The sequence below is a fragment of the Dama dama genome, chromosome 9 (assembly GCF_033118175.1).
Source record: "Dama dama isolate Ldn47 chromosome 9, ASM3311817v1, whole genome shotgun sequence".
In the NCBI taxonomy this organism is placed as follows: Eukaryota; Metazoa; Chordata; class Mammalia; order Artiodactyla; family Cervidae; genus Dama; species Dama dama.
Genome location: NC_083689.1, coordinates 56,389,106 through 56,407,010, shown reverse-complemented (window position 1 = coordinate 56,407,010; position 17,905 = coordinate 56,389,106). Strand labels below are relative to the sequence as shown.

The following is a 17,905-nucleotide window of genomic DNA, read 5'->3' as shown; positions in this document are numbered from 1 at the left end:
GGAGAATTGTAGAGACACAGGAAATCAAAACTGAATTTTTTTTTTAGTAATTACATTATGCAAGTAAAATCTACTTTTTGAACTTGTTGCTTTGAGTTTCTTCTTCCTTATTTCTAATATCCTCCTAAATTCCAATCCATTCCTCCCAAAATCATTTATCCCTCCTAGAAAACCCCTTCATATGGCCATTCTTGAGCCCAATGATTCTCAAAAGATTGCATCTGGTTTACCCAGGAAGTAAATCATAAATGCAGATTCCCAGGCAGAGTCCAATTTAAAAGACTAAGGGTGGGGCCCAGCACTGTCCATGTAAACAAGCTCCCCAGGTGAGTGTAAATGTGCTTGAAGCTTTATTCCAGGTTCCAAATAGAAAACATCTAATTTTTACAGTAGATTTAAGCTGGAACAACAAAAATATGTACAGAGCTGCCTATAATTTTTAGGTTCCCTCTGAGGTCTGAAACTGACCCAAGAGGTCTGTGATTTGGATGAACCCTGGTAATCATTTGCGTGGAGGTTTGGAGTTTCTTCTTTTCCTTTCAAGACTTTTTTTCCCCCCCGAATGCATTTCTAGTTGGGATTAAATATAAAATGTCTTAACTCTTCCTCCACAGCTAAAGGAAATCAATTTTAAAAAGTGTTTCAAGAGTGCTTTAAGAAGTACACAAAATATCCTCCCTTTGAACCAGACGCCTGGGACACACAGGGCAAACAGAGTAGGTAACAAGAGAAGTAAACACCAGGTTTTCCAGCAGAACCAACCCCGAAACTAAAACTTAGAAAGGAAGCTGACTGTTAAGTAAGTGGACCAGAGGAACAATAGCTCAGGCATATCCTCAGATAAGTTTGAACCTGAGAAAACAGGAATGAAACAGACAAACCTCTTGTTCCAAGTTAACTTTCCCTTGTTAGATTTTAAGATAGGACAGCATCGTAAATGAGAATAGAGAGTTTATGTGGAATCTTAGACCTCCTCTGGGTGCCAAAAGATTTTTTCAAACCTAAATGAATACTCCTTACTGGATTCAGCATGCATACAAGCTAAGTCGCTTCAGTTGTATCCAACATTTTGCGACCTATGGACTATAGCCCACTACGCTCCTCGGTCCATGGGAATCTCCAGGTAAGAACACTGGAGTGGGCTGCCATGCCCTTCTCCAGGGTATCTTCCCAGCCCAGAGATCAAACCCACGCCTCTTATGTCTCCTACATTGGCAGGCGGGTTCTTTACCACTAGCACCATCTACTCATTTCCACAAGAGATTTTAAATCTAGAGCCACCAGAGACCAAGAACACAGCACACTGAGAACAGGAGTCTGTGTGTCCTACCACCAGCTCTAACCAACTCCCACTTACAACCATGAGGGCAGGTCTATATGTAGATTTCTTAATGATTATATGAGCAAAGAACTGTCACAGAACCTCACAGGACCAGAAAAAATCATTAAGTATCAAAGATAATACACAATGCTCCAGAAATGCCACAAAATAAATAACTCCAGCAACAAAACTGGTTTAAATTTGTTAGAAGGCAGAAAGTCAAGGTCACAGCTTTAACATACATATTCCAGCTGTACTTCTCCTTGGTTTAGGGATAAAGACCAAACTTCGTGGGGTGGGAAGAGAAGAGGGTGGAACCAGAGGGACAAAGTGAAGCATCCACCAGAGATGAATAACCTCACTGATTCAATACCCATCTTGAGGGTTTTAGATTTTTTAAATTTCTATTTATTTCTCTTTGAGGATCTCTAACAATCCTCAGGGCATTTTAAAAATGGGAAGATTCAGTTCTGGCTCCACTGAATCACCACTGACTTTTGGTCTCTCTCAGTCCAATTAAACTCTCATCACAACTACACAGCTTGAAATGCCTAACTTCTTTCAGCTGCTTCCTATCGTTTCTCCAGCTGCTCCCAGCAAGTATGGAGGCCTTCTAACACCCAGGGGCCATAAAGCAGTCACAAATGAGCATCACCACACATATTTGGCCAGAGGGTGTACCTAGAACTTTCTCTGTTCTGGTGCAGGCCATTCAAGTGTATAACTAACATCTAAACTAGCTTTTCCATTTTGCAAATGCCTGACTAGGTTATGTGGAACAGGCACCATACCATCATCTCAGAGAATCTGGGACTACTTTTTAAAGCCCAGTTCTCATTATTTTCAACACATTTCATCAAGATTCTTTGACATGGGAGCCGGGGGTGGGGGCGGGGGGGGGCATTCCCCTGTTCTCAGTTATGCTTAAATGTTTTTGAACACACAAGTTTGATGTGGTAGGGCAAGAAAAAAAATGTGACTCAAAATAGAATACAGCAACCCTTGACTCTGCCTGATTGCATCTCAGCAGCATGCAAACCACTCTTGTTTATTTATCATTAACATATGAATAAATTTCATGGTAACATCTATACTCTCTCCAAAATATCAAGTGCTCAGTAGAAATATAGGGCTTCCTGGTAGCTCAGCTGGTAAATAATCCGCCTGCAATGCAGGAGACCCCAGTTCGATTCCTGGGTCAGGAAGATCTGCTGGAGAAGGGATAGGCTACCCACTCCAGTATCTGGCCTGGAGAATTCCATGGACTATACAGTCCATGGGGTTGCAAAGAGTCGGACACGACTGGGTGATTTTCAGTTTCAATTTTCACTAGTAGAAATATCAAAACAAGCCATCATAATCTCCCTCAGCAAAGTATTTACCCAAAAGACATGGCTTAATGGCAGAACAATGCATGCATAAGGGCTGGATTTACAATGTATCAGTTCCACAGAATGTAGATTTATCAATTCAGGTTAACTGTTATAGTCTGTCTTTTCTTAGACTGTAGTCTCCAATCAAGAACGTCCATCAAAGTTAAGAGAAGGTTGGAACATACACATATGCAGTAGCTGATACAATAAGGGGTATCAGCAAGGCCAATCCAAAACAGGTCAAGCAACAGTAAACACACAAGGATTTCAAAAGGTTCCAAGACTGTAAGTATTCCTAGCAGGAAAATCAAGTCCCCACTGATTTCCTCAGAAGGCAAATGGGCATTTGCCAATTCCTCTATTTTTTATACTACTTCAAGGGTTTTAATACACGTAACTTTTAAATTCAATGACATTAAAGAGAAGGGGGAGACTACCACCCATATTTGACAGATGAAGAAACTAAGGAATTGAGAGGTCAGTGGCTTGTCCAGGGCTAGTTAAGAACAGAATCAGCTTTAGAATTCAGGCCTCTTTATTCCAAATCCAAGGTCTCTAAACTTGTAACATATTCCTGTTTGCCCTCAATCATCACTCCTATTTGCCCTCAATCATCACAAGAACATGTAACTCCTAAAAAATCTGCTTTGTGATCTGGTAACACGGAGAACACACTTCTTGACTTTGATCATCACAAGAGCACAAAGTATCCTGCAAACTCTACCCAGTGGCCTGGCCATATGGGCGCCTCCTCAGCCTACCCTGCAAAGCCCACCCAGTGTGTGCTGCTGTTACCCACTGGAGTTAACATTTCACACATTTCTTTCCTATGTCTTCAGCATACCTGAAGAAAGGGAAACATAAGCAGAACCAAAATCAGTTTTTGTGCTAAGATAAAAACTTTCCAGGGCTGAAGAAAGGCCAGCAATCAGTTTTAAACCTACTTTGCCAAGTGGTTCATGAGCAGCTGTAACATCTGCCTATTTTTCTCTGGGAGCCGATGAACAAGGCTGTGGATTTCAGAGACCCGAGACTCCTGGTTCTCCAGCTCTGCAAAGGAAGGCGGGAGGTAACACTGGATCAGAGTTACAGCTAAATTAGTTTGCAAGACAAAAATCAGAGGAAAATTAAGGTGAGGCACAACACAGAGAAGATTTCTCACAGATAAGACCCTGTCCTGTGTACTCATGACTAGACTGACTGGATCTAGAAGTGCTTTTAATAATGCTCTCCATGACAAAGTTCATGAAAAAATAAGACTGTCCAAAAAATCAAGCCAAAATGATAACGTAAGGAAATGGAAACAGTCACCTCCTCACTCAGGAGTGGGAATAAATTTGAGAGTGGTTGGCTCCTTAGAGTGGCAGCTTTGTTTCAAGGAAGGAAGGAAGGAACTTTATGCACTCATTAAGTGATGAACAAATTATATGTGAACAACACTGCAAGTGTCTCAAATATCAAAATAACATCTCAAGACTGCATCAAAGACATCAAAGGAAATGTCCAGTTATTTCCAAGTCACATGAAACAACCAGCCAGGGAGAAGAAAGGAATGGCAAATAAAATAAGGAAATGTTTCTGCCAACCTGTAACCTAAATCATGATCTGTCACATTCTAATGGTTGCACTTGGGTACATGGCTTCATGTCTCTGGGAAACAGATTGATGGCACTCACCATACCTATTTATAGTTCTGAGGTGAGTTTTAATTAAAGAATGGTTGCTATGGGTTTGGAATTTCTCTGAGAAAGAAATCACATAAACACCATCTTTACTTTCAGCTTTCTCCCAGGTCTTTCTCCTGTTTTATGGGGACCACTCTGCATGGATAAGGCCACCAGAACATGAGGTATTCCTTAATGAGGCCAGTAGCAGCTACCATGGTAAACTAACTCAGATGGTTTAAAGGAAGCGGGAAAAAGCACATACTATGGACATAACAGCACGGTGGGGATTTGTGCCAGATTTAAATTTGATAGAGAATCTTACTTCCCCTTACAAGAGGCCTGCCCCACGTAGAAAGATTCCAGTATGCTTAGGGTAGCTTGCACCTAATCCCTATGTATTTTAATACCAGTAATATGACGCCCAGGCTTGCATGATATAGCTGAAGACTGACCAGAAGATATAAATGCTAGCCATGATGGAAAAGAGGACTGAGAAGTTATATAAACTACGATGGAAAAGAGGACTGAGAAGTTATATAAATGGTGTCAGATTCAGGGAAACATCCCGTGCTCAATTTAGGTAATGGGCAAAGTCTGAGTCATTCCGAAAAATGTTACCTCCAGGGCCGGCAAAGGCCCAAGGAGTTAGAACTCCAATAATCAAAACTAGAAAGTCAAATTTGCTTTTTTCATCTCTCCCCTTCCCTGTACCATTACCCCCCAACTCACTTCTGAAGCTTCTCCCCTCTACTGTAAATTCAGTATGCTAACAGGGTCCTTAGCAGAACCCGACTTGGTTTTGCTCTCATTCTGTGACAGTCTTGTGAGTGTGAAAGTGGGTAGTTTATACACAGAGTACAAGGGGTTAGCTAATACTTATCTGGGGACACTTTTCATGGCTCAGACGGTAAAAGCGTCTGCCTGCAATGCAGGAGACCCGGGTTCGATCCCTAGGTTGGGAAGATCCCCTGGAGAAGGAAATGCAACCCACTCCAGTACTCTTGCCTGGAAAATCCCATGGACGGACAAAGGAGCCTGGCGTACTGCAGTCCATGGGGTCACCAAGAGTCGGACACGACTGAGTGATTTCACTTTCACTTTTCACTTTTCTTTGAAATAGAGAAATCTATTCCCTTTCCCTTAAAACTGTAGCAAATAGAAAACTTACTTGCTGCTTTAATGAAACTTCTTTGAAACTGGTACATCATGAGTGGTCCTGGAAGCATTCTGGAATAAAAGGATATACACTAGTCAGTTTAACAAAAGCAATCATATTCTTACTACCCAGCAGGATCCAGATGGTGGACTGTGTTACATTTCTCAAAGACAAAGAATATGGGTAAACAAGAGCAACTCGGTTTAGTCCAACTTAGTTTCCCCTTTGAAAGGGTCCTGAGATTTCACCTGAAATGTTCATTCTTTCTCCTTTTTTAAGGGAATAGACAAAACTTACATTTCATAGCCACAAACCAGAAAAGTGCTAATATAGAAGTCTAGCACAAACTCAGAGATTTCCTTTTCAGCCAGTGACTCACCCACAACAAGAGCATTTTAAGATGTGCCTGAAAAACAGGCAACTAACCCAGCATTTGCAATCATCAGCTCTTAAAACTCTTGTCTTCCTGGCAGCTTGTTATTAATCACTTCATCTGGAAACACTATGAGAGACTTTTGTAGGTGCTTTTATAGCAAATTCACTATGAAGTATTGTTCCAGTAAGCCAAAGGGTTAGAACCTTAATATTAGGCATGACACAATCAAATTTTACCTGCTATCATAAAAAATTATATATTTTATACATACTGTCTATTAGCTAATCAATATCAAGCTGCACAGATAAGTACTAAATACAAACCTCTAGCATCTAGGCTTTATGTAATCTATTATGCTAATTATTTGTTGTATGAATATGTTTAACTATAAACTTGAGTATTTTTACTGACAGTCCAAATAATAAGCTTCTCAACAGATTATCTATGGTCCTTGGTTCAGATTTCATTTTATTCTCATTGGATCCCCTGATTCAACTCTTAGTCATCACTTACATGACATCTTACTCTTGATACCAAGAGCCTTCCAGCAATTCCCCAACAGCCAATAAAACCGGCACCACCAATTCCTTTTCTGTGGCTTTCGAGCCAAGTAAATCTTAACAAACTCGTACAAATGCTTATGTAATTCACGATTATAGTTCTCCTCTTTGTTTTTGACTAGACCCCCACTTTCCTCTTCAAGAGGGACCACAGTGGAGAACTATAGCATCCCTATGCTTCACATCTAGCATGCCTTTCAGTCCACTTGGAAACTGGGATGTGAGCAGCTAATCAATCACCCACTCCCTTAATAACCAAGGGAAGGGTAGGAGGCAGCAGGAGTAACACATGTACTATTACAAGAAAAGCAGTCTTCTCTCCAATGAAGTCATATTTTACAATCTAAGCAGAAGGAGTTAAAAAGGAGTGCCATTAAACTTCTCATTTTTAAGGAGCAACATTAGCAACACACTCTATCTGTGCAAGGTGCAAAACTCTCAGAATACATAGGGTATGTAATCACGCATTCTCAACACAACGGGGTACATGATTCCTTGTTTTCTTAGCTGATTACCCAAGCATTACAGGAAATACCATATTTGAGGTTCTGTTAAAGGCTGATCATCAGAGTAGCTTCTCGAAAAGAGCAAAGCTTCCTAAATCACTCATGGCATCATTACACAATGGCAATCTATCAACTCTGTATGATTTATAATTGGTTTGACCAGCTGAGCTAATTGCACCCACACATAAGCTGTTTCCACATCTCAAACTCCCACCCAACAGTCCTCTGGAAGCTGAAAATAAAACTGCTTTCTTCTTGATTGCATGATAACAAGCTGGCACCATGCCCTGCAAATGGAAAGTCCCTACCTTAGGTAGGTCTTCAAAGCACTAGTGATGGTCTTTATCTCCCACTCAGCGCAGATATCCATTTCTGTTTCAGAAGCTGTTTTGGGGTCTAAAGAGAAGAAAAGACAATGGGTAAAACAGAGGAGAAAATATAGCTAAAAAACAACCATACATAAAAGCATTCAACCTCCCTACTAAACAAAGAAATCCAGAGTTAAAAAAAAAAAAAAAGACAGCTAGTTTTTCCTGATTGAATTAGAAAAATGTTTAAAAATCCAAATACCTACTGCTGGCAAAAATGCAGTGAAACTGACCCTCTCAGAAACTGTTGGATGCAGAAGAATTAATGCAAGAGATGTGAGAAGAAATTTGGCAATATATATCAAGTCCTAAAAATGTTTATACACTTTGAAACAGTAATCCCACTTCTCACAACCCATCCTCAGGAAATAAGATAAGGCATGAGAAAGTTACATACACTTGAAATGTCCAACCTACACTACTCTTGATAATACCAGAATACATTTTAAAAGAACCTAAAAAACCAATTATAGAATGATTAAATTAATCGTGGTATATTCTTGATGGAATAGCATGCTGCATTTACATGAAAATGATAACTACATAGCAAAATGGAAAATGCCTGAATTACCATGTAGTGTCAAGCAAAAAAAAAAGATTTAAGGTTTTGTGAGAAACTTGAATGAAAGCTGAAAGGAAATATTTTAAAAAGAAAAGAGTGGTTGGTTGGAGAGTAGCAGAATTGTGTTTTTTAATTTTTTTAAACTATGATTTAGATTCCATTACTTATATATTTTAAATTGCCCTAAACCAAGATGTGCAAAAAAAAAAAAAAAAAAAAAAAACCACCATAATTATATCAACTCCTGATCATTTTCTTCGTTTCCTCTGTGTATACTTCCAAACAAATATGTGTATTTCAGATAAATGTATACTGTAAAAGAAGAGATAATTCTTGTAGTCTTTCTGAGCAGCACACAGGCAGGCCAAGAGGAGAGGCAGAGGTTGGGAAACATGAACTGTTTCATAAACCAGCAGAAAACTGGATTCTCGCTGGCAAGAAGTCAGAAGCAGAGTCTCTCAGTGCATTGAATGGACAATCCAACTTCTAGCAGTTTGCCTCTCAGCTCCCATTCCCATTTCTTTCTGCACAGAGGTTCAGTTCATTTTCAGCTGGGCTGCTACCCTTTTCTCACACCTACTCCCCAAGCTCAGGTGAGGCCCCAGTCTTCCAGGTTGGGGTGGGGAGGATGAGATGTCTCTGAACCCCGGGACTGGTTCAGCCCAAGACCTAAGCCAAGCCAGTCAGCATGAAGTCCAGGACTTCTCTAGGAAAGAAGGCACTTGCTGAGCACCTGGGGGGCGATACTGCCACTCTGGATGCCACCACGTGGAGCCTGAGAGTACAGTCTGACAGACAAAGCCACAGGGAGAGGTTGAGAGTCCGGATGACATGGTTTGAGGCCCTGTAGATCACCGTGCCTTTTTAATCAAGTAAGTCAAAAAAGTCCCTTTTTGTTTAAGCCAGTTAAGGTCAGGTTCTCTGTTCTTTATAATCCAAAGAGGTCTAAATGTTGTAGCAGGTAAATGGAGACAGCAACCAGACTCTCTTTCTGGACAGTCTAAGAAGAGGAGCCTCCTGCAGGGCCCACAGCCTTGCAGCTGGAAATGAGTCCACAGGTGGGCATGACACGTTTTCCATCTACTTTCATCCTAGTAAGAAGAGGTCAGAAACCCTGAGTGGCTTAAGGATTTAGGCCCTAATCCCCAAGTAAGGGCACAAAGCCAGCTGGTGTCTACTGCTCTCAGTGTGCTCTCCTGACAGGGCCCTGGTTCAGTAAGTGTTTGGCTCCGAATGGCGTAACATTAATTCTTTTCTGGCTTTGCCATCTCACACTCCCTTAATGGTTTGTTTCTTCCTGTGCAAGTGTAGGTACCAAACAACTTCACTTACCATGACCTTCCTCCCTCCCCATCCCCAAGACACATGGAAAGTTGCCACAGTGCATGGCTCTTGGATGCAAGACAAATGTTACTGTACATTTTTCTGAGGAACAAACCGACTTCTACCCAAGAAGAGTGAACATGACACTAAATAAGCAGCAGTTGGCAGGTCTGGGAGTTGTGAACTGTTCCATGAACCACATTTAGCAAACTAATGATTAGCTTCCACTTACTCGGCCTCTGTAACCATAGGAATATTGTGTAACATTACAGAGAGGAGAGTCAAATTACAGCCAGGCTAAAGGGCTTTTTATAGCACTGATGAGGCAAAGTTCATAACTTGAGTATGTTCATTTTAATTTATTTAATCTCCAAACTAAATTGAATACAGCCTCCCAAATGACCCTATTTTCAGAAAGTACTGCCAACTGACACCCCTCCCTACCAAAATTCCCCTCACTTACAGAAGCTTTCTGGCAGCACCTGCATATGATACAGAGACATAATTGACAATTTCCTTCATAACTCAGTACAATTCCTCCCACCAGGTCACTTGACGATTGTGGCCTTAGTAACACTGACCTAAGCTAGAGGAGCAATCCAATGTACAGAAAGGCATCTAGGTAGAGTGAAGCGAGTGCATTTCCTCCTCAACCTACTCCCTGCATGAATTCAGAAAAACAGGAGATATGGGCTGGAAGTGATGGTTACAAGGGGGAAATGGTCTTAGAAATGTCACACTGGATCACAGAAGATCCAGTGATCTACTGTTGTGCTGTTGACAAAGTCACTAGGGATCTTCTGGGTGAAGGGATTAGAAAGTCACCAATACACCCCTAATCTCCTAATGCTACATTATAATGTATGCATATTAAAATATTTTCTCTTTAACTGTGAAGGAAGTACATGCATGGGGTAAAAAAAAAAAAAATCACACAAAACAAATACGTATACATCAAAAGTAAAACTTTCCTTGCTAGAGGTGACTCAATACCAGTTTTGTCACCAATACAGTATATTAACACACATATATGGAATTTAGATAGGGTAATGACAATCCTACATGCAAGACAGCAAAAGAGACACAGATGTAAAGAACAGACTTTTGGACTCTGTGAGAGAAGGCGAAGGTGGGATGATTTGAGAGAATAACACTGAAACATGTATATTACCATATGCAAAACAGATGACCAGTGAAAGTTCAATGCATGAAGCAGGGCACTCAAAGTCCAAAGTTGGTGCTCTGGGACAACCAAGAGGGATGGGATGGGGAGGCAGATGGGAGGGGGGTTCAGGTTGGGGGGATACATGTGCACCCATGGGTGATTCATGTCGATGTATGGCAAAAAAAAAAAGCACAATATTATAAAGAAATTATCTTCCAATTAAAATTAATTAATTAAAAACACGATACCAGTTTTGTGCATGTGTATGCGACCTCTAACAGTGTGTACACGAACAAGCAGTTAAGTGGCTTTCTACAGCTTTCTAAAACCACAAATGGAAGCACACTCTAGATGCCATTCTGTGCACTGCTATTTTCATTTCATAATATCTTAAGAAATAGTTTCCTATTAGTAGACAAATGTATCTAACTCACAGTACTTCACTGTACCATGCTTAACGCCCCCATTCAAAGAGATTCAGGTTGTTCCCTAGTTTTTGCTATGGTAAACAATGATATAAACCATTGTTCCTTTGTAGATTATCTTACCTACAGAAAAAATTCCTCTAAGTGGAATTTCTGAGTCAAAAAGAAAGTGCATTTTTAATTTTGAAAGATACTGTTCAACGACCTCTCAGAGGTTTTACCATTACATTTAAGAATGAGTGTGACTCCCTCCTCAAATCCTTGACAACAATGAAGAATCAAACAATTTGATCTTAGTCACTCTGATAGGTTAAAGAAAAACAGGTCATCTACTTTAATTTGCATTTTTGTCTGAGGAGGAAAATTGAGAATCCTCTCCTGCACGTGTGTTTTAAAGTCAAATTTACTGAAGTATAACTCACCTTTTTAAAGTATACAGTTCCATGATTTTTGACAAATATATATATAGTCATGTAACCACTGCCACAATCAAGATAAAAGTCATTTTCCTCACACCTTCTCCAAACTGTCTTGTGCCTCTTTCTCCACAGTCACTCCCCTCCCTCCATCTCCAGCTCTGGCAACCCTTTTCCATGGAATAATACTTGTGAAATTCACCATGCTGCTGCATATACAAGTAGTTCAATCCTTTTATTACTGAGTAGTATTCAATTTTATGGGCATATCTACTGACTAGTTGAGGGAATTTGGGCTGTTTGATTTTTGACTGTTATGAATAAAGCTGCTACAAATACTTGCAATGGGTCTTATGAACTACTTTTTTGACTCCTGAGTAGATACTCAGGGGTAGAACTGGGTAAAAATATGTAGGAGTAGGTCATATGGTAAATATGTTCAACTTTATCAAACCTATCAAATGGTTTCCAAAGCAGTTGGGCTATGTTGCATTCGCAGTAGCCAACAGGAGAACTCTAGTTGCTTCATATACTTGTCAAAGCATGATACAACCATGTGTTTAATTTTGAAATTTTAGCTCTATTAGGTATGTAGAAATAACTGATTTTTAAAAGTTGATTTTCCTTAATGACTAATGATGTTGGTCATCTTTTCATGTGCTTTTTTGGTCATCTATATATTTTCTCTGGTGAACTATTTGTTCAAATCTTATGTCCATTTTAAAAAGTGAATTGCAAGTTATTTTTAATACATTCAGGTTATAAGTCATTATTCAGATATATATTTTACAAATATTTTCCCTGATCTGTAGCTCATCTTTTCTTTTTCCTAATATATTTTAAAGAGCAGATTAAAAAAAAAATTGGATAAGGTTCAGTTAATCAGATTTTTCTTTCATGGTTCCTGCTTTTGTGTTCTAGCCAAGAAATCTTTTCTAAAACAAGATAGCAAAGATAGATTCTTGTGTTTTCATCTTGAAGTTTAACAGTTTTATCTCTTAGGTTTAGGACTACTAGTCTATTTTGAGTCAATTTCTGTACAGAGTTTAAGATAAGGGTTGAATTTATTTTTCTTCATATAGATGTCCAATTACACTAGTACGATTTGTTGAAAGGACTGTTGTTTCCCCCACTAAACTACTTTGACACCTTTATCCAAATTAATTGACCCTATTTCTGGATTCTCTTGCCTATTTCACTGATCTACATGTCATTCCTTACCATACAATCTGAATTTCCTGCATACAAACATTAGTTGTATTTTGTTTTTTGTCTTTTTCTAAAATCTTGAGTCTTTCACAATATTCATTCTCCATTACATCTTCGAGAAAGACATTTATATAAATAAACTATCTTCTCTAAGAATACTATCCTTTAAGTCTAAAGAATTAAGACTTTTTTCTGTTTATCCTATAGGCAGTTCTTTCAAGCCTAGATTTGATACTCAGCAACTTGATAAGCAAATCTGTTTATCAAATTATTTTCTGATTATAAAAGTTGTACCTCTTAAAAACTTTAATCGTTCTCTATATCTAGTGCTTAAGAATCCAGAGTATCTATAGCCACTTCTAAGACCCAAATGCTATTGCTATCTCATGTCTCTGTCTCAGGAGAACCTGCCTGAAGCATCCCTGTAAGCAAAGGTGACGGTGGGAGGAGCAAAGAAGAAGCGGAGTGTCCATCTGTGGTCTCCATTCTCTAGGAACTTGGGACTGTGGTGAATAGTGCCCTTACTAGCTCTCAGATGGGTCAATCCTCCATCCAAACATTTGTCTGCTCTCCTTTACTGTTAAGTAAAACTGGAAGTGCACAATGTACAGGGCTTCTCTGCTTGTCTTCAAAGATTTGGGGCCATTTCTGCAAATCTTTAGGTCTTAGAAGTTGTCAGTAAGAATATCTGTCATTTTAGTGTTTCTTGAGAAAGAAGCTTTTGCTTGCTTTTATTTATGTTATTGTGTAAAGGGTGTGAGAAATGAAAGGCACAGAAAAAAGGTCCCAGAGGAGTCAGAAGGCTGGCTTATGGTTGGATCAGAGATCAGTGAGTGAGGCATGCTACTGTAACCTGGTGCTTTAAAGCACAGCAATTTAAACCTTCCATGTGTTCTCTGTAGCACTAACATTAAATATTAGTTTAAAAAAAACCCAAAGACAAAACAGGATAAAGTTACAGGATAAGAAGAAAAAAAAGAACAACACTAAACTTGCATTCCTTCAACACCACTGTGAGAAACTATAAAGACACACATACACAAAGGGACAGAAAGTTTCACTAGCACAGAAAATAAGGCTCACAGTCAACATTTTACTTGTCCCTACAGGATCATCCACCAGGCAGAGCTCAGGAGAAGCCCAGAGGAAGACCCACGTAGGGGAACTATGTGATAGGTGACTGCTTTCCGCCCACTCTGAGGTATAGTCCATGCTACCCCAGGGAGGGGGCCACGCTGCACTGCGCCCATCCCACCACAGCACAGCTCAGGGTCTTGAGACTGCAATCCAGACAGTGAGAAGAGACGGTGACAGAAGTGGAGGTGTGTCTGCTTATACAAAGGGAGGTGAATTCAGGAGAGGAAAGTTCTAGAACAAATATGAGAATGACAAATGAATAACCACAGCATACTTCAGATTAACCAGGAAGTAACTCCACTTCACCCACAACCATGACCAAATAGCAGAACCAGGAGAAGTCTTTTCATGAGTACAGGTAGGTCCACACTAAATAAAAAAACTTCAGAGTACCAGAAACTTGGATGGAATCATGTATAATAGTGCTCTAATTTCATGTGACAGGATGATTCTAATAGGAATCATGAAAACAGCAGCAGAATAAGGAGAGTCTACTCACAATGAATTCAACTGCAAAGGTTTATAAACCACTCTGTGTTCAGGTGGATTTAAAAAGAAGATTAAAAAGCTGATAAAATACTTGTTCACATAAAACACAGAAACCAAAGCACTCAAAAACATTTCAGAAAGCATCTGTTCTGTATGATAAATAAAATTCAGAAAAACACAGATGCTGTGAAATAAGACATCAAAGCAAAAAAAAAAGAAACACTGAAATAATAAAGGTGAAATGTAGAAGGCAGAAAGGTAGAAATGAAAAGAGCTAAAGTCAGTAAAAACACTGATAAATCAATAACCAAATTAAAATGTGCATTATAAATAGCAAAAAAAAAAAAAAAAATTAGCCCCAAAGAAATTAAAACAAATGGCATGGATATGGGATGCAAATTTTAGAATGTTTGCTTATGATGCAAAGAATCAAGAGAGAAAGCAACATTAGAAAGACGAAAAATGAAGATAATTTATGTTTTTAAAATATTAAGAATTGAAGAATAACAAACAGAAAGAGACTTTGCTTTTCTTTAGAAAACCAGATGTGAAAACTCCTTCACTGGACCCCAGTATGTATAAGAAAATGACTAAATGGTGATAAAGCAATGGAGGGACTTCCTTGGCGGTCCAGTGGTTAAGACGTAAGTGATTAAGGGTGTGTGGATCTGATCCCTGGTCAGGGACCTAAGATCCCACATGCCTCTAAGCCTAAAAAACCAAAACACATGTCAAACAGAAGCAATATTATAACAAATGTAATAAAGACATCAAACAAGGTTCACATCAAAAAAAGCATCTTTAAAAAATAAAATAAAATAACGGAAAGAGAAAAATTTCCTCCTCATATGGTTATTTGTCAACTGGGTAAGTATCTGAGGAAAAGGAGGGTTAGTTTTCATTTTTCATGGATATATTCCAGATGGATTTTAAGGAAAACAAAGTTTTTGCAGTCCTAGAATGGGGAAGGTCTTTTAGGCATGATCCATCTATGAAAAAGACTAGGGCTTCATAAAAATATTATAAATATTCATAAGACAAAACAAAAACAAAAGTACCCATATAAAGTTCAAAATAAATTATAATCTGAAAGAAAATATTGGTAACATAGCTTCCATATATAAGAATGTCTTAAAATCAAAAGATGAATACATCAATAGAAAACTGGCTGACAACACAAATAGGCAGTTCACAAAAAAATAAATATCAGCAAAAAACCAGAAAAAAATGGCCAATCTCACCCAGAATATTTTTTAAAATACTTATAATTTATATGCAAAAAAGTAACAGAGAATGGTGAAAAGATACTATGAGAGCAAGTTTGGGAATATCAATTAAAGGCCTTAAAAACATGTACATACCTTGACCCAGAAATTCAACGTCTTAAAATAAACTCTAAGGAAATAATTAAATATGCATATAAAATTTAAAATAACAACAGCTAACATTTATTGGGGGCAGGAGGAGAAGGGGACGATAGAGGATGAGATGGCTGGATGGCATCACCGACTTGATGGACGTGAGTTTGAGTAAACTCCGGGAGTTGTTGATTGACAGGGAGGCCTGGCATGCAGCGATTCATGGGGTCGCAAACAGTCAGACACAACTGAGTGACTGAACTGAACTGAACTGAACATTTATTGACTAACATGTAGAGGGTTTGGGCTCAGCAACCCACATGCATCTTTTCTTTAATCCTCTCTTTATTACAGAGGCAGAGGCTATTATTACAGATAATGAGACAGAAGACTAGATGGGCTTAAATAATTTGTGTAAAGTCAAATGGACAAGCAATTTAATTATAACTTGCTCAACTCCAAAAGGCATGCTCATAACCTATGCTATCCTGCTTCTGTCGGGATGTTCACCTGAGCACTTTCTAGAATCATGAAGAACTGAAAGTAATCTACAGATCTGTGAAGAGGAGGCTAATTAAAATGTTATAGTACATCTATACAATATATGATCAAAAAAAAAAAACCACGACACTTTAGAAGAACGTAACAGAAAATAGACACTATACTATTATGTGAAAGAAGATTGCTAAAAAGCAGCATATATGCACCATGTCATTTCTAAGCATTTTTTGTTATATGATGGAATACTACATTTAAAAGGTGACAGTAATATGATAAAATAGTCAATAAAGATTATCTATAGTCTGAAAGACTTTTATTTTCTTCTTTGCTACTATAACTTTTAATCAGAAAAAAGGTATTTAAAATCTGTACATGAAGAGACAGACATATACTGAACATGCACAGACAGAGCTACCTATATTTTTTAAATGTTGAATCTAACTTTAGAAAGATTTACCATCACTTAACATTCATGGGGAGAAAAAACCAAACAGTACACACATGGAAGCCACTCTATTTCTAGGAAGTTGTAAATCTTCTTCCTCTTCACACTCTTCAAAGACATGGATCAAGGGCAGCTCTTGGGATGACACTAGCAGAAGGCCACATAGCATATGCTATGAGAAATTCTGGCAAGCATTCTTAAGAAATTCGATTCTGCAAAATACAATGTTTTCGAAGTCTGGCTCTTCTATTCCTCCTCCCACCTAACGCCCCCCAACTTGAAGCAATCAAAGGAAGCTTATGGTTTTGCTTAGTTCTAACTCTCATTTTCAATAATAAAAATGCACTCTTCCACTTTGAGAGACTCTGACCAATAATCCAAATCTTAGTACCTGGTACATAATACAGCATCCAGTGAATACAGAATGAAGGAATAGTGACTGATGGTTCATACTCAGCCCAGCCATGTCAGGGAGAGGTTTTGGAGTATGCGTCATATTTTTTTTACACTCTTGGCTAACCCAGTCTGGTACGAGTATAAAGAACTGATGAAGATGAAGGGAGACATGACTCTGCCTTCAGGTCTGGAATTTCTCTGGCCTAATGGGTGATCCCTCAGTTCCAAGACCCAAACAGTTCAACTTAACTGACGGTGAGAATCCCAGATATCCTTCTCAACACTTTTGATTAGATCTTGCACTATGGTCACCTCTCAGCTCTGGTTGAACCTCAGTTTGGAACCCAGTCTATCTCTAATGTCCTCCTGGCAGAGACAGCTGGCCTTGTGACTTTCAGCTGTTGGTTATTAGTTTCTCATGACATTTCTCAGATGTTCATGATTATTTTGTCTGTCCCTAGGAAAACTGACAAAGCAAGCAGGACAAATATCTTGTTCAAAGGTCACTAAGAGAAGTGATAAAAACAAGATCTTTTCATACCACTCTTTGCTTAGCACATGTGAGCTAAGATGGTTGGTTCTCTTTTAAATTAGCAACCCCATCTAAAATGTCGTATTTCTTTTCAGTAGTGTCATCTTACACAATCATCTGCTGCCTTTGAAATCTCTCTGCCCCTTTGACTCTCCTGTATTTAGTTAGTTACATGGTCCTGTTGATTCTCTTTCTCCAGTCATTTTGAGGTTGTCCTTTCTTCCTGATCTCACAGCAGCTCTCTGGTTCAGCAGGTGATCATGTATGCTCTGCCTAATCTATCCCAACTGTCTTATTCCTCCATGTGTTTCCAAGATCACATGCATGCTCCATAATGCTACCAGCATTATTCACCTAAAACTAGCATCTGATCAAGTTATACCTATGTTGACCACATACGTAAAAAAAAAAAAAAAATCACCCAGAAGCATTATTCCAGAAGGCACTCCCCCATCATTCTATTAATAATCCTGTTCAATCCCCAGGATTCTGTGGACCAAACCCTTTCCCACCCCACCCCTGCACACCCACCAACCTCCCAGAGGTGGTGTGGGATCAGAGACAAGCAAAGGATCCAGGCCATTGGGATCTATCTGCTGTAGGCCATGCAACTGGCCTGA

The 17,905-nt window shown here is 39.0% G+C and overlaps 1 protein-coding gene across 13 annotated transcripts in view; it reads right to left on the bottom strand.

The window, feature by feature from the left end:
* ARHGAP26 (Rho GTPase activating protein 26) overlaps positions 1-17,905 on the bottom strand; it is a 465,415-nt gene that overhangs the window by 166,669 nt on the left and 280,841 nt on the right. For all 13 annotated transcript variants that reach the window (XR_009694187.1, XR_009694186.1, XR_009694188.1 and 10 more), the window contains 3 exons: positions 7,268-7,355; positions 5,530-5,588; positions 3,639-3,744 (listed from right to left, as the gene is read on the bottom strand). Coding sequence is in view for 10 of the 13 variants with exons in the window: in XM_061151615.1 (XP_061007598.1) it covers positions 3,639-3,744; positions 5,530-5,588; positions 7,268-7,355 (253 nt within the window). In the remaining 3 variants the exon portion in view is untranslated. The remainder of the gene's footprint in view (positions 1-3,638; positions 3,745-5,529; positions 5,589-7,267; positions 7,356-17,905) is intronic.